Source organism: Scomber scombrus, chromosome 5 (assembly GCF_963691925.1).
Source record: "Scomber scombrus chromosome 5, fScoSco1.1, whole genome shotgun sequence".
NCBI classification, from domain to species: Eukaryota; Metazoa; Chordata; class Actinopteri; order Scombriformes; family Scombridae; genus Scomber; species Scomber scombrus.
The window spans coordinates 29,479,110-29,507,011 of record NC_084974.1 but is presented as its reverse complement, the minus strand read 5'-3'; the positions used below and the strand labels follow the sequence as shown (position 1 = coordinate 29,507,011).

Here is a 27,902-nt window from a genome sequence, read left to right as displayed (position 1 = left end):
TCATGTCAGTATCCATGAAAAACACCCAAACTTAGATTTTGGTGCTTAATGGGAACACTTACCCTAACAGCTGAAAGCATTGGTTAGAAAATTAGAAAAATCATCAGAAAGTGATAAAATGTAATAAGTAATTGAAATAGTCATTACATTTTGCATTTTAAATAGAGTAACTAGTAATCTGTAACCTTTTATACATTTCTACAGTAACCTTCCCAACACTGCAGAAAAGGACCCACAGTCCCACCTTTAGTCCAGTAGATGGAGGTAAATGCACCTAAAAGCTTTTTACCGACCTCCAATAAAACGTAAAGGAAGAAGAAGAAGCAAACACTAAACACAGCTCCTTGCTATCCAAACCAGTCTCAAGTGCAGTAAGTAAATATTTACTTAACTTTACATAAGTAAGTACTTACTTATAGTTTCCTGAGAGAGGACAACACTCACTACTGGGCGAGTCCTGACTCTAAACACTGAAGAGAGAAATCCGAGTCCTGACTCTGCGACGTCCAAAGTGCGATGTTGTCTGTCATTGTCAGGTCAGCTCTTACAAAATGTAAGTGGAAGTAGAAGTTTTGTGTGTTAATTAGTTTAAAGTCCTGTTATTAATGTGTTAATTAGCTGTGAATCCTGTTATTAACCTCATAGTGGCTTTAAAGACATCTTAAAAGCATGTGAGTGTCAATGTTTTGTGTGTTTGTGAGTCATTTTATCAGGATAACATGTATTTACTAACAACACATAGAGGCTCGAGACTATATAGACCATAGACTGTATGGTATAGACTTCATCTTGCAGCTGTCATGTCTTTCAGCTTGTAGTTTGTAAGTTTACTCAACAGAAGCAAACAAGAGCTTTGAATGCTATGTAGGTGAAAGGTTACCAGGACAGAATTAGCATTTTTATGCAGCATGTAAGGTTGTATTTATGTATTTATTTATTTTTTGGCCTCTCTAGATCTGTAACTAACAATTATTTCCATTAACGGTTAAAATGCTGATTGTTTTCATCTTTTTAATAGTTTAATTAATGTCATAAAATAGTGGAAAAATGCTCCAAAACCCCAAATTTATTATCACACAAGACAAAGAAAAGCAGCAAATTCTCGCAATTAAGACGATTTGGCATTTCTGCTTCAATAATGACCTTACCGATTCATTGATTATCAAAAATAGCTGCAGACTAATGATACAGTAAATTGACTAATTGTTTAATTGTTCCTGTCTTCTGATTGTCTGTTCCTCTTTGAATACTTATTATCTTCTTTATTTGACCTGATAAAAATCCTTCCCCCTCTTGTTCTGTGTGACACTTCACTACACCGGCTAAAATATACGTATTTTATCCTCCACTGCTCTCTCAGACAGGGGGTCGTGGCTTCCCATCCAGGCTGCGGTCAGGGCCATGTCGTCCTCAGGCGGCCCCACCCCTCCGTACACCACTCTGGCCATCAGTCACCCGACAGAGTCCGTCACACACGTCGAGCTTCACCGCCCAGAGAAACGCAATGCCATGAACAAAGCTTTCTGGAGGTAGGGGTTTGTTTTGTCAATTGATCTGAGGCAAGTTCACCATTTTTACGTCTGTCAGGTGTAATAATTCCCCTTGTTCATACTGATTATTTTAGTTATCCCAAGAAGATATATTAACTTTCTGCATAATGTGACAGCACTATTCTGTGCTACATCTACATTGAATTTGTATATTTGGATTACAAAATTGCAGAAAGAAAGCTTAAAGATTTACCAAGAGACTTCAGTTTAGTCTTTTTTCGGTGATGATATTGCGTGTTGTTAGTGTTTAATGACGTCATTAACAAAATGAACACTGGTGTACTTAATGTCTGTGTGGACAATGAAATATTCAGTATAATCTGATGGTTAAAAAATACTAAATGTCAGCATTCTCCTTCATTTACTAAAGCTACACTAAAATGCTTCTTTTTTTACTTCCTTTGACTAAGATAAGACTAAAATGTTGAGACGTTTAGTCAGCTAAAACATGACTTTAAAAAAACAGGCTGAGTTTAACTAAATAACATAATCATAATAAAGACATTTGATACAGGACTAAGATTAAATTTGATAAAGATGACAAAATGAACTCTAATCTGAATCTTATATGAGGCTTCAGCAGGATTTCTGCCAAAGAAACACGACTCGACTATTTCAATGAGAGACAAGTGTGACAATCTACATAATTTGCTTCCACCTTGATAGAATGGATAGAACAACAGGTGTCACAACGAGATTGGTACGGGGTCTCTTCCCGTGGTGCAATAAAAGTAAAAATAAATGTAAATATTATACATAAAACAATTAAATACTTCAAAAGCTATTTACACACACACACATACACAGTCACAGTCTATTGCAGTGGTCTCCAACCCTTTTCCTGGAGAGCTACTTCCCTGCATGTTTTAGGTATCTCCTCACTCTAACACACCTGATTCTAATAATCAACTCGTTATCAAGCCCTTTGACGAGCCTCAGCTGCTTGATAACGAGTTAGAGTGAGGAGATACCTAAAACATGCAGGGCAGTAGCTCTCCAGGAGCAGGGTTGGAGACCACTGGTCTATTGCATATATTGCACTTATGCCTATATAACCTGAGGTAGGTGTTGAATACTGTACTGTATACAAAGTGCTGAGTAGAGGTGCTGGGGGGTTAACTGTTCAGGAGCCTGATAGCCCAGTAGAGGTGCTGGGGGGTTAACTGTTCAGGAGCCTGATAGCCCAGGGATAGAAAGTGTTTCTGAGCCGGTTTGTGCAGCTTTTCAGGACCTTGTATCTTCTGCCGGAGGGCAGAAGTTTGAAGAGGCTTTGGCCGGGGTGATGCAGGGCTTTTCTGTCCTTGGCTGTGCAGCCGGCATATCACACGGTGATGCAGTACGCCGGCACGCTTTCTATCGTGGAGCGATAGAAGGTCTGCAGCAGCTTTGCCTTCAGGTGGCATTTTTTCAGTAGTCTTAAAAAGTGTAGTCTTGATTGTAATGTTGTTATTATTTGGTTGACATGACTGATGCTGAAACTTGAAAAAAACACACAAAGCCAAAATCCACAACAAAAACAGGGACTAAACTGGCACTAAAAAGACTGAAACGTTGGGAGATATCTACTTGATTTGACTCATTTGGACGACTGAAGCTTCACATTAGCTTCTATGGATGTTGTCCTCCATCGCTTACATTGTAAGTGTATTATGAAGGGATCTTCTGATGGTCAGTATGAACAGGAGGAATGATTACAGCAAGAAAAACACCTTTAATGTTCATTCCAGCTCCTGACTTGAATCCTTTTCAGCACTGCCAGTAAAGCTGCTATCAAATAAATGTTAGGGCTGCATGTTGGCACTCAGATAAATACCCATTACAGTGTTTCCCATTAATTATATAGACTGTGGCGGCCCACCGACAGTTTCATAGTGAGATGAACACATCTGTACACTCGCCAAAACGTTCAGCAAAGTATCTCATCCTGCACCAGAGCTTCTCTTACCCTGGTGAACTAGTTGAACTTGGATAATCACTTCTGCTCTCTTTGTTTCAGAGATGAAATACGAATGTTAGTCTTTTGTTGATGGTTTGTTTTGGAACATTTATTAACTGGTAAAATGTATTTCCTATTTCCTCCTTTAGAAGCTACAATGGGGGAAATACGTTTTTTTTATATAACTATTACTCAACACTGACTGAAACTACTTCTTCTTCAGAGAGATGGTGGAATGCTTTAATGAGATCGCTGAAGACCCGGACTGCAGAGTGGTGGTTGTCTCTGGAGCAGGAAAGACCTTCACAGCTGGTGGGTATCAAACTGTTTAAGAAGTACATTTTTAAATTAGTGGAGCTTTATTCATTCATTCTGTGCTGTGTGACCGCGCAGGTATCGACCTGATGGACATGGCCAGCGATGTCCTCCAGCCGCAGGGTGACGACGTGGCGAGAATTTCCTGGAACATCCGAAAGACGATCGCTAGGTACCAAGAGACGTTCTCAGTCATAGAGAAGGTCAGAGCTGAGGAGAGCTTCATCACACTCACAGACAGTTGACAATTGAAAGGAAAAAACTAGGCCTGCTACTTTAGTTGGATGATATATCCTCCCAGAAATAATGGCAATACATTTTTAAGACCATTTTATGCCACAAACGTGATACAATTGGTTCAAATACTGTACTTCCTTACCTATTTGAGAGGTGCCAGGGGGAGTTTTAGGAGAGTTTAGTTTTTTCAGAAATGTTGGTGTTGTGAAAATTGTCTGAAAACATAATCTTTTTTTATTAAACTTTTTTCAATATACAAATAAACAAATACAATAACAGAATACTGCAACTCACAAATAGCCACAAAGAAATACATATGCATATGTGCATATTTATTACCCATATTGACCCATTTTTACATTTCTTTTAGCTGGACTTCTCCCTAAATGTGACCCACAATGTACAAAAATGGAAATACTTTTTTTTTTTTCATTTTTGTGCAGCTGAAACACATTTTTGTATATGCAAATATATACATTTGAGCTGTGTTTTTAAGAGAAATATTCAAAAATCAGCATTCAAACATGTTATATTCATCATATTCTATAAAATGTTCTCCTGGACCATAAAATAGTGATTGTAAATGTCTTTTTTACCCCATAAATAAATAGAATACACTTCATTCACAGCTTCACACAGCTTCATTAAGGATTAATCAAACATTAATTATTGACTGATGAAGGAATTTATGAATGTGAATTGATGTATAGACTAATTGTGAGTCAGAATATGAACAGTATGTGAGGGTTAAACACATACCATATATATACCTCGTTCTCCTCCAAACTCTTTCTCCTCTTATCTGCTTCCTCCTCCCTTTTTCTCTTCTGTTAAGACCACACATGCATTTACACATTATCGTCTGTATGTTTACAATAATGAAATCACTGGGTTGAGAGTGTGTATTTTATTGCGAAATTATAGATTTTTTTTATTGTTTTCTTCCTGTAGTGTCCAAAGCCTGTTGTGGTGGCTGTCCATGGAGCCTGTGTTGGAGGAGGTAAGGACATCATCATCATCATCATTACACATTATTATAGGGCAAAGACCAGATGTATAAACCATGCATGCCATTTCCCCACACTTAAACATTATAAAAACAAAATACACATTTCAGACATTGGTTTAAGTTAATAACCAACTGCTCTGATTGTTGGATTTTTATACCTTTTTACACAGTTATCTATAAAATACCAATCAAAGGTGCATCTATAAACTTCATATTAATTACTTTTATGGCATCAATTCTACGTTTTCATCTCATTTAAATCATTTCATTGTTAATTTTCTTTTTAATCCTTAATTGAGAGACAAAAGACAATTAAACATTGCATCTGGCCTCACTGGTTGAGGCTGTCTGTCACAGTTTCTGATGACTGATGTTAAATAAAAGCTTCACTGCTGTGCTCTGTTGAAGGAGTCGACCTGATCACAGCCTGTGACATCCGCCTGTGTACGCAGGACGCCTGGTTCCAGGTGAAGGTACGTAAACACTGTCATGGTCGTGTGTGTGGAGAGGAAATGTCATGTCTAGAAATAATAATAATAATAATGATGATGATAATAATAATGTTTTAGCTAACATAAGGAACATAAAACAATGTTAAAGAACAATCAACAAAGAAAAAAGACAATGTAATATAAGATGGAAAATAAAAATAGTAATAATTTTTTTTTAAATAGTTCATAGTAAAAGCTAAAACCTAATAATAATTAGGGATGTGCATGAGCCCGTTTTTTCATGGTCAACTCACCAGTGGATATGACCTACCAATAACCGAATATTTAGTGCATGCCGACATTTACAAGAGCTAAATACATAATGTGTCAAAAAAGTAACTTTCAATATTCATAACAAACGATAAGCTTTACTTGCACAAACTCAAATGATAATCAGCCTTCATTTCTTTACAGAAACTATACAAATAGTTGTTATTAATATCATTATTATCAACAATGCAACTTACTATATAGACTTGTGAAAATTGCTGTATTAAAGGATACATGTTTGAACAAATGATGCAGGTTATTTGATGTTGTCTGATGTGATTTTATCTTCACAGGAAGTCGATATCGGATTAGCGGCAGACGTCGGGACTCTCCAGAGACTTCCTAAAGTTATCGGCAACCGCAGGTAAACAGCAAAATTATAATACATAAATCTGAAGGTGGGATTTTTTCTTCTTCTTACTGTCTGTGTTTTTTTCTGCAGCCTGGTGAATGAGCTGGCTCTGACCGCCAGGAAGTTGTACGCAGATGAAGCCAAGAGCAGCGGACTCGTCAGGTAAATATAATCCTTTCTCCTTCTGTGAAGTATTACATAAATCACAAAGAGCAAATTTCACTTTATTTTAAAATCCTTCCATTTTCTCTCATAGCCGAGTGTTTGCAGATAAGGAGGCTCTGATGGCCGGCGCTCTGGAGATGGCCGGGGAGATCGCCGGTCGCAGCCCCGTAGCCGTTCAGGGAACCAAAATCAACCTCATCTATTCCAGAGACCACAGTGTGGCAGAGGGACTCGACTACATGGTAAAAAAAACTTTAACAATGTTAGATTCCTCTGAGCATGTTTCATCAGCGTCAACCTGCTTCTGTCCAGAGTTGGGAAGTTTACTTTAGAAATGTAATAGGTTACAGATTACTAGTTACTCTATTTAAAATGTAATAAGTAATGTAACTATTTCAATTACTTTTCTAACCAATGCTTTCAGCTGTTAAGGTAAATGTTCCCATTAAGCACCAAAATCTAAGTTCAGCTGTTTTTCATGGATACTGACATGATTTTTAAGGGAGATCATTTCTTATAAAGCAACATTTATCTCTCATTTGAAAATGTATTCATTAGTTCATGTAGATTTTGGAATATAAAATAAAGATATTTGATGAATAAAGTGGGTTTAATTAGTACTGTGAATCCATTTAAGCCCATGTGTGCTCCAAATAAGCCCACATCATGATTTATTTACTAAATATTAAAAAAAATATTGATTTCAAAGAATTAAAAACAGCAATATATGTATTCAGTAACATGTTAAATATTTTTAAAAATGAGGAAAAAACACTCCTGAGCAAAATCTTAAAAGGTCTGACTTCAGATGTAACCTCCTTTGTAATCATCAACATTTTTACCAGTAACTAACAGATTATTGTTATTCCCCCAACACTGCTTCTGTCACATAATTTATATATTTTTTTATCTAATTTGTCGACACTGATCCTTTTTTTTTTTTTCTCCTCCAGGCCTCGTGGAACATGAGCATGCTTCAGACTCAAGACGTGATGAAATCAGCTCAGGCCTCCATGGAGAAGCAGAGTCCCAAGACGATAGCTTTCTCCAAACTCTAAAAAAAAAAAAAAACTACTCACTTGGATGTAAAATTCATATAACACAAAGCTGCTGTTTAAATCTCTAACGTGGCCTTTTTGTGGGAAAGTTGAACCGCATCATGTGACTGAGCTTCTAACACCAAAATTTAACAAGAGATGGAGCATTTTGAGATTAGTTTCCTGTGTTTTGGGTGGAAATGCCTCAGAAACATTAACTTTATCAATCTAAACTAAAAAAGGAGATTAAAAAGTCGTCAGAATCAAACCGACTTTGTTCAGATTTACATCCTCACACAGTTGATCTCTTACAAACTGCATAATATCTGAAATGAATGTCTGTAACACGCCAGTCTAACTATTCAAAGTGTAAATGTTGTGTTTTGAAAAATGAACTGAAGATGAGCCAAATCTAAACTGACCTCTGACCTTGCTGTATCGTTCATTGTAGATCAGTGTGTTTTACTGTTCAGCTCATTTCTGTCAAAATATTAAAGGATAATTTTGCAATATCTGTAAATTGCTTGAATGTTGTTGTTTTTAAATCAAACTCATCTGAATGTTGAAAGGAAAAAAACTTTAGTGTGAAAAGCAGGTTAAATAACTTAAAAGCTTTATTGATAGTTTTACAAAGTTAACTTAAATTTACAAAATGTTTAAAAAAAAATCTACAACACATTGAAAGTCGATCAACGCTGAGTCTGCTTGGCACGAAGTTTCTGCAAAGTTTTCTGTTGAAAAGAAAAATAATGTATTCAGAACCTTTCATACGTGAAATGCAGCTCAAAGTGATTTACATCTGAAGTAATAAAACAAGAAAGTTAAAAAAAAAGCATAAGTTAAAAAAACAAGATAAAAGTAAAATAGATTCTTAAAAATGAAACAAAAAAAGTCTAAAACACAGATTAACTCAAACTGTTGCATGCTGCGTTCTATTACAACATATAGTCCTTTAAATATAAAGATATACATGTTTTCTTAAAACATTCATGATTAAAAAGTGTTTTTACCTTGTGAAACTCTTGGGCCTTCAGTCGGTTTTTGGCGGAAGCTTCCTGTCTGCTGCGGACTTCCTTCTGATGCTTCACCTCCTCCAGCTGCTCATACAGTCTGAGGAGAGATAGAGGTAGGGAGAGTGTAGTAGAATGTTTGTTACTAGAAGTTTCTCTGAAGAAGCACAGACGACGGAGTGATGAATCTTTCTCTTTACTCAGCATGGAGAAGGACACAGTTTCAGTGTTTATACTGTAACTCCCAATTTGAATAAGAGGGCAATAAAGTACAACAGTCATAATGTAATTAAGTACAGAAACCCACCAAGGAATACCGATAACCTTTGCTGACCCCCTAATAGGTCAGTTTTACTACCAGGTGTCTCGTCTGATTTAACAAAATGCCTGAGGCTTAGGCGTTTACAAAAGTTAAGGCACACATGACACAATAAATCCCTCACAAGTGAGATAGATATATCCACACTTAAGACAGCCAACACATAACATCACATGGAAACATCTCTATGGAAAAAAAAAAAATGGAAAAAACCCCCAAAACAAATTAAAAATACCCAAAAGTTGTACTAGAAGAACATATACATACATAAAATTAAAAAAGGCAGGATGGATTAAAACATTTAGATCTACATCTGTCTGTCTTCTAATAGTCTCATCAGTACCTCTGAGTTCGCCGGTGCATCTCGGTCACATCCCGTCTCCTTTGATCAGGTTGGCAGATTCTCACTTCATCCACATTCTTCAGCCTGGAATCGCTCACTGATGGAGAGAAAAGGAAAATGCATCAAACTATTGTAAGGACTTCCATTCATATCAAATCACAAACGCAACTAAAATATCAGTTCACGTTTTATTTCTGAGCTCAACCAGACATTGAAGTGAAAAATAATCTAAAATAGACTGTTCACTTTAAACTGCCACATTTTGATATGAGCTTTAAAATTTTCACATCCACAAGTTTTTATTTTTAATATTAAAGCAGGATTTTTTGCTTCTCCTTCTAAACTGTGGAGGAAATAAACCAAACGAGCTGCGTCACTTCGCCCAAAAGACAAGCAGCAGCAGCACATTTCAGACAATTTGAAGCATTTGATGATACACTTGTTTCTATAAACTCGGCACAGCAGTGAAACTCATCGCTCTTTTAGAAGTTGTGGTTTCGTTTTTGTGGAAAAAAGTTGCTCAGGATAACTTAATGAGCCTTTCTAGTCGTTGCCGTGGCACCGCTTGCATTTTGTCTGAAGGTGTGCTCGCTTACAGATGATGATCGATGTCTGATCGATGCTATTGGCTCGTTGATCATTGAATTTATGCATCTTTACACCCCTAGTTTAAAGTTAGATACCTGCAGGAGGAAGCTGGGACTTTTTCTGCTTGATGAAGCCGGATTTCTGAGCGGTTTTCTCTCCAGTCTGCTCCGCCTTTCCTCCCTTTGACTTGGTGTCAGTCTGAAGGTTCCTCTGAGGGTCTTGAGCTTTTTCTGACTTTGTTTTGGACTTACAGGCGACTGATGTAGACTGTTTAGCTTTAGACTGCTCTCCAGTTTCAGAAGAGGCTTGGATTTTGACAAGAGCAGCTTTGGCTTTGATTTCCTCCACCCTGCGAGATGATTTCTGGAGAAGAGCTCTGCGCTTCTTCTGGTGGGCTTCCTGCAGGTCTCTGCTTGGACCCCACTCAAACTCCAGGAGCGTTGCTGCACGAAGGGAAAGAAAACAAGACTGAACATTTCATATTGCTCCTTTTATGTTCCTGATCTCATCTACTGTAAATTTAAAAAAACAAATCAGAGGCAGGTTTCACCACAGTTCAATACAGCGCTCCACATTAGGCTTAACCCTTACATACTGTTCATATTTTTACACCCTCAATTTTGACCAGGTCTAAGAATCCCCTCATAAAAAGTGTCTATACCAAATTTTGAACCACAGATCTATTTATAATGCATCAATTGTTCATATGACTGATCAATGAATGTGTGATTAAACCTTGATTAATGTTTCCCAAGGCTTGAAAATATAGCAATAATGATTTAAATGTTATTTTATAGTAAAAATGACAACTTTATGAACTGTGGGGTTTATTGTATAACCATTAGAGCCATCAGTCTTCACTGCTACATCATATTCAAATTTGAAGTATAACATTTTAAAATATTTTCATCTTTGTGCATTTTGGGCCACTTTAGGAAAAATCATCAAATTTCAGGGTGAAAGACATTTGGGGTTACGGTGTTACATTTGTCCTAAATAGTATGTAAGGGTTAAGAAAGTTGTCTCATCAGTTGTTGGGATTTTACCTGGATGTGTTTTGTCTTCGTCCTCTTTTAAAGCCTCTGTCATCTCCGTTAATGTTGATTCAGACTCCTACAGGATACATTTTAAGTGATCAGATATCATTAAAAAGTCAACAACATGTGTAGACGTTACTTATAACACTTTTGGACAAATGACATTCCCATACCTGGACAATTATGTCGGTCTCTTGGCCTCTCTGACCTTCCTCTGTGAACCCTTGTGGATGTTTGTCCTCCCACATTTCCTCTTCCTCAGAGACGGTTGTGTCTTGGTCCACTGTGGTGTCCGTCACACTCACCAGTGTTATCTCTGAATCTTCCAGGATCCCCTTCTTACTGGCAGCTTCCTGATTGACAAGTTAAAACACAAGACAGTGAATCCCACAAATAATCTCTGACTTGCTACTGTGTGGGTCAAAGGTTGTAGCACAAATGAAATATACTCATACCTTTATCCGATCTGAGAAAGGAGCGGCATTCTTCAGGTTTGAGCTCTGCACCGACTCAAGTTCTCGTGCAGGAAGTTTGTTAAACTGGCCTGAATCTTCGTCCCTTTCAGAGATGCTCTTTCTGTCCGCCTCCCCTTCCTCTGGCGGCGGCATGCTGAGTGTCGGTGTTGAATCACACACGGTTAAATCTGACAGACTCTGAGCCGTTAGCTCCGGATGCTGAGTGGTAGGAGACACAGTGAGGACAGATTCATGTGGGAGGCACTGGGAGGTGACGAGCTGGGAGAAGGATTCCTGTAAGGCGGTGGATGTCGACCTGGACGGCTCCTCTGCTCTGAGGCGCTCAGGTGATGGTTCAGACTCAACCGAAGGGTTAGTGCAGGTTTCAAAGTCTTCAGAGTGTGTGGAAACACTGCGCTCCCTGCTCTGAGAGTGTCCTTCGGGAGAGCTTGGCGTGTCGTGTTCCGGCAGGTGAAATATCATTGAAGGGTCGATGGTTTCATTGTGGGTGACCTCGGCCAGGAGCGGGTGAAATGAGACGGAGTCTGGAAACACGAAGAGACAGTTTGGTTTTTAGGTCAGTGAGACAAACACAAGCAAGACAGCTGGCTCAAAATAACTAATTACTGTTAATATGATTTTACGATTAGAGAGAGATCATAGCTGTAAGTTCCCTAAAACATGTACTTGCTTTAGACTTTATACACACTGTACTTTGTGCTTATGGTAATATATTCCATCTATAGTACAACCACCTTAAGATCTTAGGTCATAGATCACCTTCAGTCCGCTCTGGACCCACTTCCATTGGACCGGTGTGACTCTGCTGTGTCTGGTACTCTGGTTGTGGAGTCACAGCTGGAACAGATGTTTCAGGACGCAACGCTGAATATGAAGGCACACCGGCCTCAGTGGAGACGCCGAGATCCACTGAGGTTCTTTCACCTATTAAACAGAAGAGTTAATTGAATGAAATCAGGAAAGGCTCTCTGATAAAAGTATATTTTGATTCAGGAAATTAATGATTTATGAAATGTATACACACACACACACACACACAGAGCGAGACAGAGAGCTCAGTTCAAGTGTAGGAACCATCATGAAATGTATTTTTAAAAATACACTTCAGGTACAGTAATTTCACATCATTGCTCAGAATATAGAAAACAGAAATTTGATCATTCACACACAACAAGTCTTACAAACACATTCACTGCACACACACACACAAAAAGAAACACACACACACACACACACACACACACACACACACACAGAGCTCAGTTCAAGTGTAGGAACCTTCATGACATGTATTTTTTTTAAATACACTTCAGGTACAGTAATTTCACATCATAGCTCAGAATATAGAAAACAGAAATTTGATCATTCACACACAAAAAAAACCCTCTTACATACACATTCACTGCATGCACGCTCACACATGAAATGTATCTCTCATTTTCAAATTAGAGATAAATGTTGCTTTATAAGAAATGATCTCCCTTAATAAACATGTCAGTATCCATGAAAAACACCTGGACTTAGATTTTGGTGCTTAATGGGAACATTTACCCTAACAGCTGAAAACATTGGAAAAGTCATCAAATGTAATAAGTACTTTGATGAAGTCATTGAAATGGTTAAGCCTGTTCATTTTTGATTGCTTGTATTCTTTTCATTTTTTGGAGAAACCTTTTTTGTTGTTATTTCACTGAACTGAATAAAGTCCTGTCAGTTTTTACTCAATGAACAAGAGACTGCCTCGTACCTTTCTAGCTACATCACAGGTTACTGCATGTTTTAATGACCCTCATTCAACCCTTATTTTACCTGAGCTTGCACTCTGTTGGCCCGCGGTCTCATCCAGCTCCCCGACCAGCTGCCTCATGTTGCTCTCCTCCTGACCTTCGTCCACCCACGTGGTCGACTGCTCCACATCCATCTGAGAAAGCAGCTGACCCGCATAAAAGTCCTGCCCACCGCTCAGCCAATGAGAGCTTGACGCCATTGAAAGTTGACCAATCATACGACTCAGAGTGGAGTCCCATCCGCCTTGGTGCGTGCTCACCGAAGCCAACGGACCCGGTAACTGACCGATCATGGACGAGTGAGCCGAGGGTTGACCGACCAGCTGCTCCATGGTCGACTCCCTGGGATCGGCGGCGAGGCAGGATGACTGATCTGCAAGCTGGCCAATCAGAGGTCTGAAAGAGTCCTGCTCCTCAACCAGTGACGGATCTAGGACTGGGTCGACTGTATTATCCTGCAGGAAAAACACCACATCCGTTCAGTCACAATAAATCTTCAGTGTCGTCAATCACAACCAATAAAACATCCCAAAAGGATCAGACTGGATTGTGAGTCACTGACCGGGGAACTCCTCTGTGCTGCTGATGTGTCTGAAGGAAGAGACTGATGGGAAGTCGATGTTTCGTCCTCTTCTCGAATCTCAGATGCTTGAGCCAAAGACTGCTGGGAAACGGAAGAGCTGGGCTCCTCGAGAGACGAGCCTTCACTGTCTGCAGGTGAACAAAAGAGGAAATAAAACATTGTATTAACCCTTTATCAGGCGATCAATTATATTTAGTAACTGCTTTGAGTTTTTATACAAACTTTTTATCTAAACTATTAAGTTGGGGGAGTTTTTCCTTGCAAGTGCTTGCTCATTGAGGAATGTTAAGTTTCTTTAAATTAAAGAATACAGCCTAAATTTGGTGCTATATTAAAATAAAAAAGGTATAAATAGAGGTTTTATGTGACCTGTATGTTTATACCTGTGGTTTTCCCAGCAGTACTGAGGGAGATGTTCAGCTCTCTCGTGTATCTGTCGATGATGCGCTGGATGCTGCTTTCATTAAACAGGGAGTCTACAGCCAGACTGGGACGGCCTGCAGCAGAGCTTAGAGCGGATGGAGATGGAGATGGAGAGGAGACGTCGAGAAAATGCGCTTCTCCTCCTTCCTCTTGTTCTGTGTGGTGAATGTGATGTACGGATTCATCTAATGAAGCGGGAGAATTAAAAAAAAAAGGTGGTGAACAGATTTTCATGGTTTCCTTTCTGTGTCACTTTAAAAGATGGACAAGCAGCACAATCCACGTTAATGTACAGTAACACCAAACAGGACCAACATATCTCACAATAATGTTTAAGATTTTGAAGCCAAATAATCAGATTCCCTATTTAATAATAACAACGGGTTAGGGTTTAGTTGGGACTGTTCCTCACCAGCGTTGAAGTTTTGCTCGGGATCGGTGGTGACGTAGCTGCCGGTGGAGATGGTGGTGGAGGAGAGGCAGTCAGAATCAGGAGGCCTGTGTTCAGACTGACATACAACAAATGTACTGAGGAGATATTAACAACATAAAAATGCAATACTCACAGTTAACAGGCATACTGTGGTATTTTTGATGGATGACACAAAGTACACACTAATATTTGAAGAGATTTTATGATTCATTTTCAAGTCAGAGCTACAATTTGTCAGCTTTTATCTATAGAACATCTCAAATCTTTGCCTTAAAGCTGAATGATGTCAGATGTCCAATGAAAGTCCAATTAAAAAAAACAAACACTGGTGGATTATTTTCTTTAGGTTTCTACAGATTGCTCTTACTTTAAATTACTGTGTCACCTCTTGTTAAAGTAGTTTAAATATTATATATAATATTTATAAATAAAATTAATATTTATAATAAAACTTTATTCAAAACCCAAGATACAAAGTGCTTCAGAAGAAGTTTTAAAAAGAGCACAAATAAAAAATGTGATGATTAAAAAAACAATTAAATGTAGGGGGAAAAAGCAAGAATAGACGAACCATATTTAAAAAGGAGATAAAAGCAATTCAAAGTAAAATAAAAACTGAAACGCAATCAGGAAAGGCTCTCTGATAAAAGTATATTTTGAGTCATGAAATTACTGATTTATGAAATGTATACACACACAGACACACACACAAACAGAGAGAGCTCAGTTCAAGTGTAGGAACCATCATGAAATGTATTTTTTTTTTTAAATACACTTCAGGTACAGTAATTTCACATCATTGCTCAGAATATAGAAACACAGAGAAATTTGATCATTCACACACAAAAAAATCGTACAAACACATTCACTGCACACACACACACACACACACCAAGAAACACACACACACACACACACACACACACACAGAGCTCAGTTCAAGTGTAGGAACCATCATGAAATGTATTTTTAAAAATACACTTCAGGTACAGTAATTTCACATCATTGCCCAGTATACAGAAACACAGAAATGTTATCATTCACACACAAAAAACTCTTACATACACATTCACTGCACGCGCGCGCAAACACACACACACACTCACTCACACAGAGAGAGAGAGCTCAGTTCAAGTGTAGAAACCATCATGAAATGTATTTTTTTTAAATACACTTCAGGTAAAGTAATTTCACATCATTGCTCAGAATATAGAAAACACACAAAAAAACTCACATAAACATTCACTGCACACGCACACAAAGATAAAGAGACACACAAGAGAAGCTTCTCGAGCATAATCAAAGGCTTGGGCAGATATTCCCACGAGCCCTCAGATTTGGCTAATTTTCATCATTGATCCACAACGTGAACCTCAGAGAATATTAAACAAAAAATGCAAATCCCTGAGCCATTATGCAATGAAATGTCACCTGACTGTTTCTAAAATTGTCACTCAGCTGTCTGTAAAGAAAGCTGTTGCATAATCAATCTAAAAAAATAAATAAATAAAAGTATTTGCGACTGCACAGTAGAAGATTTTAGCATTGATGAATTGTTCCAAAGGGAAAGAAAGAGCCTGTAATAAAGTTTCAGTCCGGGTTACCTCTGTGAAGGATCTGTAGCTGGCGATTCCTAGACCAGAATAATCGGCTCCTCTTCCAGAGTCGGAGGAAATCGGTGAGATGATTCTACGGCTTGAATCTAGAAAATAGAAAAATATCTTAAATTAAACCCTGTTTTATCTTTATTAGACCAGATCACAACTAGGCTGCTCAAGGAAGTTTTCCCCCTCAGTTAGCACTTCTTTATTATGAGATATGATCGGTCTTGACTCATAATTAGTTTCTACACCAATTCAAACTCATGAATTCCCCCATCAGTCATTAATAAATGTTTGATTAATCCTTAAAGAAGTTGTCAGAGAGCAGGCAGAGTTTCTTCAATTCATTTAAGGAGAAAATACATTAAATGCAGGTCAGATTTGTACATTTGCATATACAAAAATGTGTATCAGCTGCACAGAAATAAAATTTAAAAAAGCATTTTATTTCCATTTTTGTATATTCTGGGTCCAGCCAATGAAAATGTGTTTAAGTTTGTATTCACAGCTCTCAAATTTGAAGCCTGAACAGTATATAAAAGGTTAATTGGCATCAAAAAGCGACTGCACTAAGCTGGTTTAAGTCCCATTTATCAGAACAATTTCAGTGCTGCTCATGTGGGAATGTTGGGTTGGAATTTAATTAAAGAGTACGGTCTAAACCTGCTCTATGTGAAAACTGCCTTGAGATTACTTTTGTTGTGATTTAGCGCTACATAAATAAAGACTGACCATTTTCTTCCAATCAACATTCTTTATCTTACTCTTCTTCTTTTCCCTTCTACCTACCAGACTTCGAGGACTCTGGAGATGTTCCTGCCCCCGTCAGCAGCCTCTCTCTCCAGCTGGATCTTCTTGAGTTAGTCATTGAGGCGGTTGGTCTTCCATCAGTGAGCAGCTCACTGCTCGACACCGAGGGGGTCTGCAAGGTCTCGTCGGAGGCCACAGACGATTCAGATTCCTCCTGCGGATCCAACTCTACAATTTCTGTTAATGCCTTCATGCCGTCTTCAGGGCCTGAGGATAAGAAAAAAACAATCCGATCAGCTGATCATCCTCTCCCTTAGTTTGGATCATGTGATTAAAAACCTGTTACTGATGAGTTTCAGAGCTGAGCTGACCTGTGACCTGGCTGGTGTTCAATGGGCTCTCCACCTCCTGAATAGCACTGAGCTCATGTTGTTCGTTCATCTCCATGATGCCGAGCCTGACGCGAGTCACCGGGGGCTTCGCTGCTCGAGGAGGAGGGGGGAGTTCAGAGGGGAGGACTGAAGTTGGGGCAGATCCAGCAGGAACACTGCTCTGAACGATGGGATCTAAAAAAAAGAAATTTAAAAAATATACTCCGTTAAAGCATCCTGAATATCTGGCAAGTTCTTGTCTTGATAGTGCATACCAAACAAGATAATTGATTCCAATATCATTTCTTATTGTGTATATCATCATCTTCATATTAAAGATTATACGTTTTAGGTGGAGTCTAATTGGAAATGTGTAAATCCATATAATTAATTACAATAACCAGAAGCAGTTACCTGTCTCACTGGTAGACGGTGGTGGTGGTGGAGTAGATTTGTCTTCCTCCTGATGGGTTTCTAATTGTGACAGAGTTCCTCCGTTAGACTCCTCTATGGCTCTAAGCAGGGACGCCAGTAATTTGAGGCGAGTCTGACCGATTTCCTCCGAAGCCAACACTTCACTGGTGACCTCTGGAGTCGGCTGCAGAGGAGAAAATAATAATGAAATTTGATGTTATTCATACATTTATTTTCACATTTTAACCCCTTTAAAATTTGACTAAACCTTGTGGACACAAAAAACAACGTCATTGACCCATACTCCAATACCAATATATCTGTAATAGTCCAACTTTACTTTTATGTAACACTAAATTCAGTCATCTACTGTACTGTGAACACATCAACACTCTCGACTCACTTGTGCATCAGCATCAATCAGAGCCTCCAGCGCCTCCTTCTGCCGTCTCATCTGCACCATCTCCTCTTCCTGTCTCCGCCTCTCCTTTTCTTGTTGCCTCCGCTGCAGCTCCATCACCTCCCTCTGCTGCTCCTCCTGTCTCTGCCTCTCCCTATCTTGTTGCCTCCGCTGCAGCTCCATCACCTCCCTCTGCTGCTCCTCCTGTCTCTGCCTCTCCCTATCTTGTTGCCTCTGCTGCAGCTCCATCACCTCCCTCTGCTGCTCCTCCTGTCTCCGCCTCTCCTTTTCTTGTTGCGTCCGCTGCAGCTCCATCGCCTCCCTCTGCCTCTCCCTATCTTGTTGCCTCTGCTGCAGCTCCATCGCCTCCCTCTGCCTCTCCTTATCTTGTTGTGTCCGCTGCAGCTCCATCGCCTCCCTTTGGCTCTCCCTATCTTGTTGCGTCCGCTGCAGCTCCATCGCCTCCTTCTGCCTCTCCCTTTCTTGTTGCCTCCGCTGCAGCTCCAGCTCCCTCTCCCTTTCTTGTTGCCTCTGCTGCAGCTCCATCGCCTCCCTCTGCTGCAGCACTCGTCTCTGGATCTCCTGGAGCTCTCGTCTCCGATGCTCCATGCTGTCCTCTCTCAGAGAGCTGGTCAGCAGGGAGCCACACGGTAAAGTCCCAGGTTTAACCCTTATTTGACCCAGAGGTGCAACATCTGTGTCGTTCGGGCTGATGTCTCGGATGGGATCAGAGGCTGGCGTGAGTGGAGTGCTGGTGGTCGAGTGATGGGATGTGAGCAGTTTGTAAGGCTCTGTGGTGACAGATGAGGGTCTCAGTCTCTCTGGAAGGTGCTCTGTTACCCTCTCCATTATGCTGCTGGTCAGCCGGACAGTGGCGTCCTGTACCCGACTCCTGTTTGAAATAAACTCACCTTCATTTGACAGCAACCTAGATTCAACACTCAACCTAGACTCAGGAAGATGAGGACGTGCAGCCAAAATGTCCGACTCTCTCGTGGGAACTTCCGCGAGGTTTTGCAGGTTAGTAGGGAAGTGTGCCGGCGCTCTGGGAGTTGTCGTGGGTTGCAGCGGAGTTGGAAAATGAACATACTGAGTGTTGCGTAGTGGCGGGTAAATGTGGCCTGGAGGCACGACGGTGTGCAGCGTCGATGTGGCCGTCATGTTGTAACGAATTCGTAGAGCTCGCTGGTATTCCTCCAGGCGCTGTCGAGCAACCTCCACAGACCTCTGATGAATTCTTAAATAAGAAAAAAGAAGGTTCCAGAGAGTTATTACTATGATTTATGAAATAGGGACAAATACAATATTAAGACAGACTGAAACAACTGTCTGATGCAAGTATCAGTGTTTGTAGTGATGTTGATTTGCAACACCTGTACCTAGAAAGGCTTATGTTAAAGTAAGACATTTAAATGATAAAAACAAGTAAAGAGTATTTAAGAGCCTAAGCAAATTTAAAGACATGTACAAGTGTAGTTCAAAGTTGCATAAATGTAAAAAAGTTAATTTAGTTAAACTGTATGTGGAACATTTCATTGATATTATATTTTGTAACATTTATTAAAATATCCTGATTATTGTTGCTTTCTAGTAATGAATAACTATGCACTTTTAGGGAGGATTACTAGACCATAATGTTATTATCATTATTAAAATGATCTTCAAATGACAATAATATCATTTATAGCGATTATTTCTGAGACAATATATCATCCAATAAAAGTAGTTATTGTGACAGTCCTCGTTGTAACACACCTGTTTTGTTCCAGCAGCCGTTGTTGGTATTCTCTGAGTCTTCCGGTGTGGTCGTCTTCACCAGCAGGAGGCGCCGGCTGTACAGTGCAGAGGTGAACGTAACAATTATGTGTCACTGAATTAGATGTACAACGCTGAACTTTATAGAGGACATCTTAAAATATGATCCAGCTATACCATTTTTTTAAAAATTCAGATTTGATTGGAATATTGAGATATATTTTTCCTATTTTAATGTCCACTTTGACATTGAATTATAAGGAAAAACACCAAATAAGAGCTTTGAAATGTAACCAATGATGTACCTCCAGCCTGTGTGTGACTTCCTGGTCATGGACAGGTACTTCTGGTTGTTTAACAGGCACTTCCTGGGCCACAGCAGCCTTCAGGTCTTCTCTCTCCCGCTGGGCCTCGAGCAGCATCTGCTCCAGTTTGGCTTTCTGTCCCTCCAGTTCCTGCAGGAAGACCATCTGCTGCTGCTTCTGCCTCTCCAGCTCCTCTTCCTGGACAAAAAAAACTTCACGTTACCTACGAACTTGATGGCGAACACAGTTTTGAGCTGAGCTTCAGTGTCGACCTGATTACCTCTTGTGTGAAATAAAGGAGGGGAAAAAACACATTTGAGGCGTCAGGTGTTTTTAAGATCATACAATCTGACACTTGGAGGTTTGACTGAAAAGCAGATATAGATGAAACATCCACCAGCCTCCATGATGCTCAACTTTGCTTTGCTTTTTGATATTTTATAAAGAAAAATCCTCCCGTCTGTTAGCTCCAAAACAGGAAAATCCACGATCTGTATTTGTTCTATTCAACAAAGAAGGAGAAGAAGATCAAGTCTAATCTGAAAAAGCATGATTGTCACTCTCTGCTGCTGCTGCTATAAACTGAGGGTGAACTAATTAAGAAATGAGAAACACCTGGATCAATCAGCTCTGACCAATCACAAAACCCACCCAAAATGACACTAGAACCAGACTACACCTCTAAACATAGTCATAAACCTGATCATAAAAACAGGATTTATTACATGACCCTTCACTGTATGGAGCGCTTCATTTTTATTCCCTTTATAAATAAACCCGTACCACATTTTTAACTGATGTATTTTCCCTCCATTCACAATCAAACTACTTTACGATCTCCTGTTAAAGTGAAGGATGCAACACAACTTGAATGTATTCAAATATCATTATAACCATCAATCAACACTGACCCAGCTGATAAACTATAATTAACCCTGATATACATACAAAAATCATCTATACTCTATATCATCTTATTTCCTCCTGAAGATCAATAAAGTGTTACGTACCTTTTTCTTTCGCACTTCTTCAAATTCTTGGATCTTGTCGGCGAGTACATCAGGAAGTAGAGTATCTGCTGCAGCTGACTGCTCTGTTGTCTCCAACGCTGCTCAAATTAAATACCAGAAAAAAAGAAGAAAAACTGTTTATTATCTCAAAACAACAACAAAATATAAATACATTTTTTCTCCGATGTAGATTAGGAAAACAAAAAAAGGCATATATGTCAAATTTGACACTGAAAAGTAGAAATAAAACATAACAGCTCATAGTAAATGACTTAAATAGATGAAAACTAAACATCTTTATATATAAAATTTGTGTAAGTAAGGTAGAAATTTATACAACAAAAGAGGCTTAAAAAAAGAAACCTGCCTTCTTCTTCTTCTATTAATATTTCTGTATTGAATGACTCACTTGGTGGTGAGTGGGAGGTCTGGGGGAGCTCGACAGGGGCGGTTCTGTCTCTCTCCTCGCTGGTCAGAGAGCCCGTATCGATGGTCATCGTGTCGCGCTCCGGGATCTGATCTGTGACGATAGTCTGTGAGGCGGCCGTGGGAACATGGCCGCTGTGGATAGTCCACTGGTTCCTCTGGTTCCTGATACGATCCAGGAGTTTCCTCAACGTCCGTCTGGGAGCAGGTCTGGAGGGCTCCGCTGCAAGGTTAAAGAAACATAAATATGAGTTTAAAGAAAGTGACGCTAAACAGCTGCAGGACACGTAAGTCAGTAAACCTAGATCTGTGTATTGATATTGTCTAATTCAGGGTATCTACATATTTTTAAGTACACATTTAATGACTTTTAAGGCCTTTTTAAAACCTCTTTAAGTAAAAAATAAAACCATTGCTGCTTCTTGTATTAAAACTGCTGAGCAAACAGTGGTGGAGGTAACATTTAGATCCTCTACTTGTGTAAAAAACTAATGTCACTTCAGTAATAGTTTGCATTACCATGTTGTAAGCGTTTAAAGTAAGTACAGTACTTGTAGCAGACTTCAGCCAGACAGTGGTTAAGCATACTGATGTTTAACCCTCACATAATGTTCATATTCATATATTGCTGATTATTTTTGACTTTAATTAATAAGTTGATTGGTTGGTTATGTTATCAGAAAATAATGATAAATAACAAACTGAACAAATATAATTACGCTCATCCACAGACATTTTTAGACCTTGAATATCAAAAACTAAATTTAAGACATTTTAACACTTTTTAAGGATCCGCAGGGACCCTGGTCTAAATATAAAAACAAATTAAATGTGTTAAAATCATCAAAAACTACCCTTGAACATTAATGCATTGAGGTTTTATGTGTATCTGGTGCTTGTCCTCACCATGAGAGGAAGTTTCCTGCTCAGTGCTTCCTGCTTCCTGCTCAGCGCCTCGTCGTTGTGCGTTTTCTTCGTCTAGTGTGGCGATTTCGTCCAGTGTGACGTCGAGCTCTTGGTCCTGGCTGCCTGTTGACGGAGCTGGCAGAGGCTCGGGTACCAGCTGGACAACGAGGTCACCTTTAATCCCTGGGATCAGAAACAGTAGTAGTTAAAAGAGGATCTATTAGAAACTCCACTTTTTTGCTATATTTAAACTATGCCGTATGATTATTTTGCTGCCTTCTTTTCTAAATCCTGCTCCACTTACTCCTCTCTCCGGTATACATGTCCTCGAAGGCAAACTCCATCTCCCTCTGGAAGTCCTCCCTCATCTCCTGTCTCTTGTAGAGAGGTTGGAAGATCTGAGGAGGCATCTGTGACACCTGCTGTCTCCTCCTCAGCAGGTCCGTCTGCTGCATGTGCTCCAGTTCAACAAGCAAGCGCTCACGATCCTGAAAAAGGAGGCCATTAAAAACACAGATCAGGCACAGAAAGCCACACTTTATATCGTTTTAAATGCATCTTAATTCAGTCATTAAATGGTGCAGATTAACGTATTACACCAGGATTTTGTGCCGGGTTTCTGTGCACAGTAATAGAAACCACTACCACTTGTATTACATGAACAGTTTAGTCTTCTTACTATCTTGACTGCTGTTATCCTGCAGTGATAGCACATCGTGTGACAGATACACACTCATTTACACAGACTAGCTTTTATGTGATGTCGTTTGTTTATTGTTACTGTCTTCTATTTCACTTTAACTTATTTTATTATTATATTTTCATCATCTCCTTACTGTATTTCATTGTCTTCTACTTTGATCTTGTTAATGTTTGGCCTTGTTACTCCTCTCTGTGTTGTATGTCTTTGCTTTGTCTGTCAAAGCACTTTGTAAACTCTTGTTTTAAACCCTTACATACTGCACTGGGTCACATTTGACCTGTTTTAACATTTGAGAGCTGTAAAAACACTGTATAACGTTTATTTTAGCGGGATTTTTCCTGATGTGATCCACAGTATACAAAAATGGAAATAAAAAGCATCTTTTTTTTAAAAATATTGTTATATATGTAAATGTACAAATTTTTAAAAAATCAAAAATCAGCATTCAAACATTTTTTTTGTATTCATCATGTTCTTTAAAATGTTCTCCTGGACGATAAAATAGTGATTGTAAATGTCGTTTTTCCATAAGATTAATCAAACATTTAGAATTAATGACTGATGGGGAATTTATGAATGTGAATTGGTGTAGAGACTAATTAAGAGTCAGAATATGAACAGTATGTGAGGGTTAAAAAGGTGCTATTCAAATAAAGTTATTATCATTATTATTATTATCATAATTATTAGGAAAGATTTCTGTGTTTATCTACTCATCAACAAACAGGCAGGTCGTACCTGCGTGAGCTGCTCCCTCCTCAGAGCCTGCTTCCCCCGGAGATGCGCCTTCTCCAGCTGCTCCTCTCTCTTCGTCTCTTCCTCTCTTTGCAAGTCCTGCAGTCTCCTCCCCTCCAACTCAGCTCCCTCATGGGCGTTACGCTGTAGGCATATTTAAAGATTTAGATGACTCTAATAAACATACAGCAGGGACACATGTGTCCAATAACTGGAGGGCTTACCTGCTCTGTGTCCACCTCTCTGTCCACTGTGGTTTCAGGCATGTGGTAATGCGTGGCAGCAAAGGCGCTCACATCTGACTTCTTTACTATGTGTGGCTTCTTGGAGTCGATGTTCTGCTTCAACAAGAAAAGACAAAAGTTACCTCCATCCATAACCTAAAATAATGTGCAGGATCTCATTTTGGCCAACTGGTGAAAAAGGACAGTCCTGCTTGTTTCAAGACAGTTCTGGTTAAATGTGTTCAATGTTAACAGACTTAGTGTGTTCGATTGTTTTTTTTCTGTTTCATTCCAACTTTATTTATGGACTTTTATGTTTTGATTTCTTTGTATGTGTGGATTTCTTGAGTTAATACCAAAGTCTGGTGAAAATGTCATTTGAAGCATTGGAAATATATTTACTGAAAAAAAAAAGTTGATGCATTCAATACTTATTTCCCCCACTTTATTATTATGCCAGATATGTGTGTTTAATTCTATGTAATGGAGAAAATAGTAGAATTCCAGGTTGTGGATGCATTTAGTTAAAACGATGACCTAATTCATTTATATATGTGCCAACACCATTACCAGCTATATAGTTTTTTTTTTCATGGTCCTTTGAGCTGGATTTGAACCAGCGACCTAAGGCTAAGGAAAGAGGCTGTTGTATGCTGTACAGATTGAGGCAAAGTTGTAATTTGTGATATTGGGCTATTTCAATAAAAATAAGTTGACAACTTGACTGTACGTACTGATGGAGTCTTAACTTAACCAGACTGATTCTTTCCAAAAAATGTGACCTTGCAAATGCAGCTTAGTTAGAAGTAAACCCATTTATTCGACTCAACCTCACAAATCACCTGAATGGGGTTTGCAGGTGGTGGGAGGCTGGCCACTTTTGCTGATCTTTCCTTTTCTGCCTGTAGTGCCTTCTTCCTGGCGTTGATGGATCTACAGAAAAAGGAAGAAAAAATGGACTATTCTGTTAACTCTGATTAAATTTAAACATGTAAACATCTTAAACAGCTAATATTCGAGATTCTGCTCACCTGCTTTCCCTCTCTTGGTCTTTGAGCCTCTGTGATTTGAGCTCCTTCAGGGCTTCTCTGTAGCGCTCTTCTGCTTTGGAGTGATTTTCCTCCTCCCTCCGGGCTATGGCTTCCAAGTCGGGTTGCTTATAGAAATAAATAAAAAAGAAATAGCACATACAAATGCAACAATTCAGTGTCTTAAAATTCAAGTTACATCTTGCAGGGACTGAAATGTACTGTGATTGTTTCATTCAGAGAAAATCCGTCTTGTCTTACATTTTCTTTTGCACTTCTGTGACCCTGGCCGATAAGCTGGAGGCTCTCTTGATATAACCTCTGCAGCGTGTGGAGTTTCTCCCTCTGCTGTCGCTCCCAGTCCTTCCTCAGCTCCTCTTCCAGCTGCTCCATTTCACGCTGTCGTCTCTGTTCAACATCTTGGCGGATCTGCAGCGCGATGTACCGCTGCTGCTCCCGCACCTGTGGGTGAGTCAAAAAAAGCCATCAAGTTAGTGGGCGTCCACCCGAGGGAGTCTAATAACTTAAGTTGGAAAATAAAAGTGTATCATTTTGAATTAGCTGTCCTGAATGAGCCAAACAAATTAAACCAGGAATGAGCTGTTTCATAACACCAAGGGAGAGCTGATGTGACTTTAACTCCTACATACTGCTCCTATTCTACACCCTCGCAGTATGTTCTGGGTCAATTTTGACCCCCTCTAAGAAGCCCCTCATTAAAAGTGTCTATTCCAAATTTTGAACCACAGATCTGTTTAGAAAGAAATCAATAGTCGATCTGACTGATCAATAAATGTGTGATTAAAACTCACACACAATATAATTTCCTATTTTACCTAAGACATGAAAATATAACAAAGCAATAATGATTAAAATGTGTTTTACAGAAACTGATCATTACAAGAACTTTATGGATCTGTGGGGTTTATTGTATAACCATTAGAGCCATCAGTCTTCACTGCTACATCCGCAGCACATATTAAAAACGTGCTTATTAATCTTGCTTCTTGACACCACCCCCTTTTAAGATGTTGGAGTATTACTGTAACAAGCTGTATGCACAGGGTTGTTTTTTTGGATATTTTTAGATACTGCAGTACACTGTTACTGGCACTTTTTGCACACTGAGCATTTTATCATTATCATTTTTTACATTGATACACACATATATTCATGTAAAGATCAATAGTAGTATCACTCTATCTATCTATTTATTGTCTTTATCCATCTATCTATCTATCTATCTATTTAGTGTCTTTATCTATCTATCTATCTATCTATCTATCTATCTATCTATCTATCTATCTATCTATCTATCTATTTAGTGTCTCTATCTATCTATCTATTTAGTGTCTATCCATCTATGAAGCTTGTTCTCTAAAAATCAACTGATATTACCACATTACCTGCTGTATTCGCAGTTTTCTCCTCCGTTCATACTCCTGTCGCATCAGCTGAGCCTCTTCGTTGGGGCTCAGTCTTAATTTGGCCACTTTTCTCTTCATTTTTCTTCAAATATCCTCACTTTAAGGCACATTTCCCCCCTAAATACAAACACAAGCAGGTAAAGTTAGCAGCTCTGTTAGCTGTGCTGGTTAATAGCGGCTAGTTTCACTGACATTACGGCTTAAAAATAACCAGACGTTTTATAAGGAGAGATTTAAAAGGTGAAACAAAAGCGATATAAAATGGTAAGTGCCATAAGGAGGCTAAATCATGCCTAGAAGTTGTGTTTACCATCAGAGAGTCATGCCAACCCGAAACTAGTGGGAACGTTATTGTCCGTAACGTCACATCCGGTAGTTTAAACCGCCCGCGGTACGCGTCCGGTGTTACGTTCAAGTTGATCACCTTTCGAAAAAAGTTCCCCTGGCAACACTTCCGGGTGGATGGATGGGTTTTGTTTGTTTGTTTGTTTTTTAAATCAAATTTATTAGCATATTGAAGACAAAATACAAACAACATGGAACAAGAGTGATGTACAGAAAGTATTAAGTAGTATTAAGAAAAAAAGAAAGAAAAAAATCACAAGCAGACAAAAACATGTGTTATGTAACAAACTATATAAAAACTAGATAAGGAAAAAAATATAAATAATAACATTAATAGTAATAATAATGAGCAACAGCAACAGCAATATGTTACCTGGCAGTACAGTCCACAATATTTTTCAGTAGACTGGATGTCTTAAAAGCTTTTTTGTCTTTAGGTACTTTACAGACAGAATCATAGAAAATCGTTAGGGGAAAGTTCATTTGTAATAAATTGAAGAAATCTGGCTTTATGAATGTGATATTTACCCAACAGACACAACAATTTTATCACATAATTAATTTCCTTATTATTATTTCCACACTCAAAAATAAGACCATATCTTCTGTAATAGTGACCAAGACCTTATGAGACTCCCAAATGAATAAAGACATTTGAGTCCAAAAGTTAGTAGAATGGGGGCATCCATAAAATAAATAATAAAGTTGGTTAACCCTTAAACAGGCAGGAATATAAAATGAGACGTGAAAAATAAAATCCTATTTATCTCACGTGGCACCTAAGTAAAACATTTCCATAAATATATATTTCAAATATTTTGGATCTTTATGAGTTGTATCTCCTCCAAGATACGTTGTAATATAATGACAATAAAGCTACTAAATAAAAACTAAACTAAACATATCAATGGAGGAACAGATTTGGACATAACACCGGTACTGATGAAAATCATTCCCACCAGACTAAACAGGGTTCATACTCACATTAAAACATTAAAAACACACACATACCCACACACACACACACACACACACACACACACACACACACACACACACACAAAATAAATGATTATAGATTTACAAGTGCAAAGGCAAAAAAGCCACATAAGCACAAACAAGCTTCCCACCAGGGGGCAGT

At 38.9% G+C, this 27,902-nt stretch overlaps 3 protein-coding genes across 5 annotated transcripts; 1 reads left to right on the top strand and 2 right to left on the bottom strand.

The window, feature by feature from the left end:
* Window positions 1-310: 310 nt before the first annotated feature.
* Window positions 311-7,882, top strand: ech1 (enoyl CoA hydratase 1, peroxisomal). 3 transcript variants are annotated; one of them, XM_062418658.1, is made up of 10 exons: window positions 311-371; window positions 1,361-1,529; window positions 3,710-3,798; window positions 3,880-4,004; window positions 4,990-5,038; window positions 5,456-5,520; window positions 6,102-6,172; window positions 6,251-6,322; window positions 6,417-6,567; window positions 7,279-7,882. In XM_062418658.1, exons 2-10 carry the CDS (start codon window positions 1,402-1,404, stop codon window positions 7,381-7,383), a joined length of 855 nt encoding a protein of 284 aa, XP_062274642.1. In that variant the 5' UTR covers window positions 311-371; window positions 1,361-1,401; the 3' UTR covers window positions 7,384-7,882. The 3 variants fall into 3 exon arrangements, with proteins under 3 accessions (XP_062274642.1, XP_062274641.1, XP_062274640.1); XM_062418657.1 differs by having other exon boundaries at window positions 316-375; XM_062418656.1 differs by having other exon boundaries at window positions 318-553.
* Window positions 7,883-8,006: 124 nt separating this feature from the next.
* On the bottom strand, window positions 8,007-10,731 carry LOC133980862 ((E2-independent) E3 ubiquitin-conjugating enzyme FATS-like). Its single transcript, XM_062419688.1, has 5 exons — window positions 10,669-10,731; window positions 9,718-10,065; window positions 9,035-9,131; window positions 8,373-8,472; window positions 8,007-8,093 (listed from the first exon to the last, which is right to left on the bottom strand). Exons 1-5 carry the CDS (start codon window positions 10,709-10,711, stop codon window positions 8,052-8,054), a joined length of 630 nt encoding a protein of 209 aa, XP_062275672.1. The 5' UTR covers window positions 10,712-10,731; the 3' UTR covers window positions 8,007-8,051.
* Window positions 10,732-10,775: 44 nt separating this feature from the next.
* cep295 (centrosomal protein 295) lies at window positions 10,776-26,767 on the bottom strand. Its single transcript, XM_062419924.1, has 25 exons — window positions 26,727-26,767; window positions 26,396-26,533; window positions 25,251-25,451; window positions 24,993-25,117; window positions 24,804-24,894; window positions 23,962-24,075; window positions 23,741-23,881; window positions 22,604-22,787; window positions 22,300-22,482; window positions 21,377-21,616; window positions 20,968-21,065; window positions 19,958-20,155; window positions 19,653-19,729; window positions 17,901-19,134; window positions 17,498-17,681; window positions 17,084-17,278; window positions 16,752-16,979; window positions 15,966-16,063; window positions 14,341-14,437; window positions 13,889-14,113; window positions 13,485-13,633; window positions 12,945-13,377; window positions 11,895-12,059; window positions 11,115-11,659; window positions 10,776-11,012 (listed from the first exon to the last, which is right to left on the bottom strand). Exons 2-25 carry the CDS (start codon window positions 26,492-26,494, stop codon window positions 10,776-10,778), a joined length of 5,541 nt encoding a protein of 1,846 aa, XP_062275908.1. The 5' UTR covers window positions 26,495-26,533; window positions 26,727-26,767.
* Between the last annotated feature and the right edge of the window lie 1,135 nt (window positions 26,768-27,902).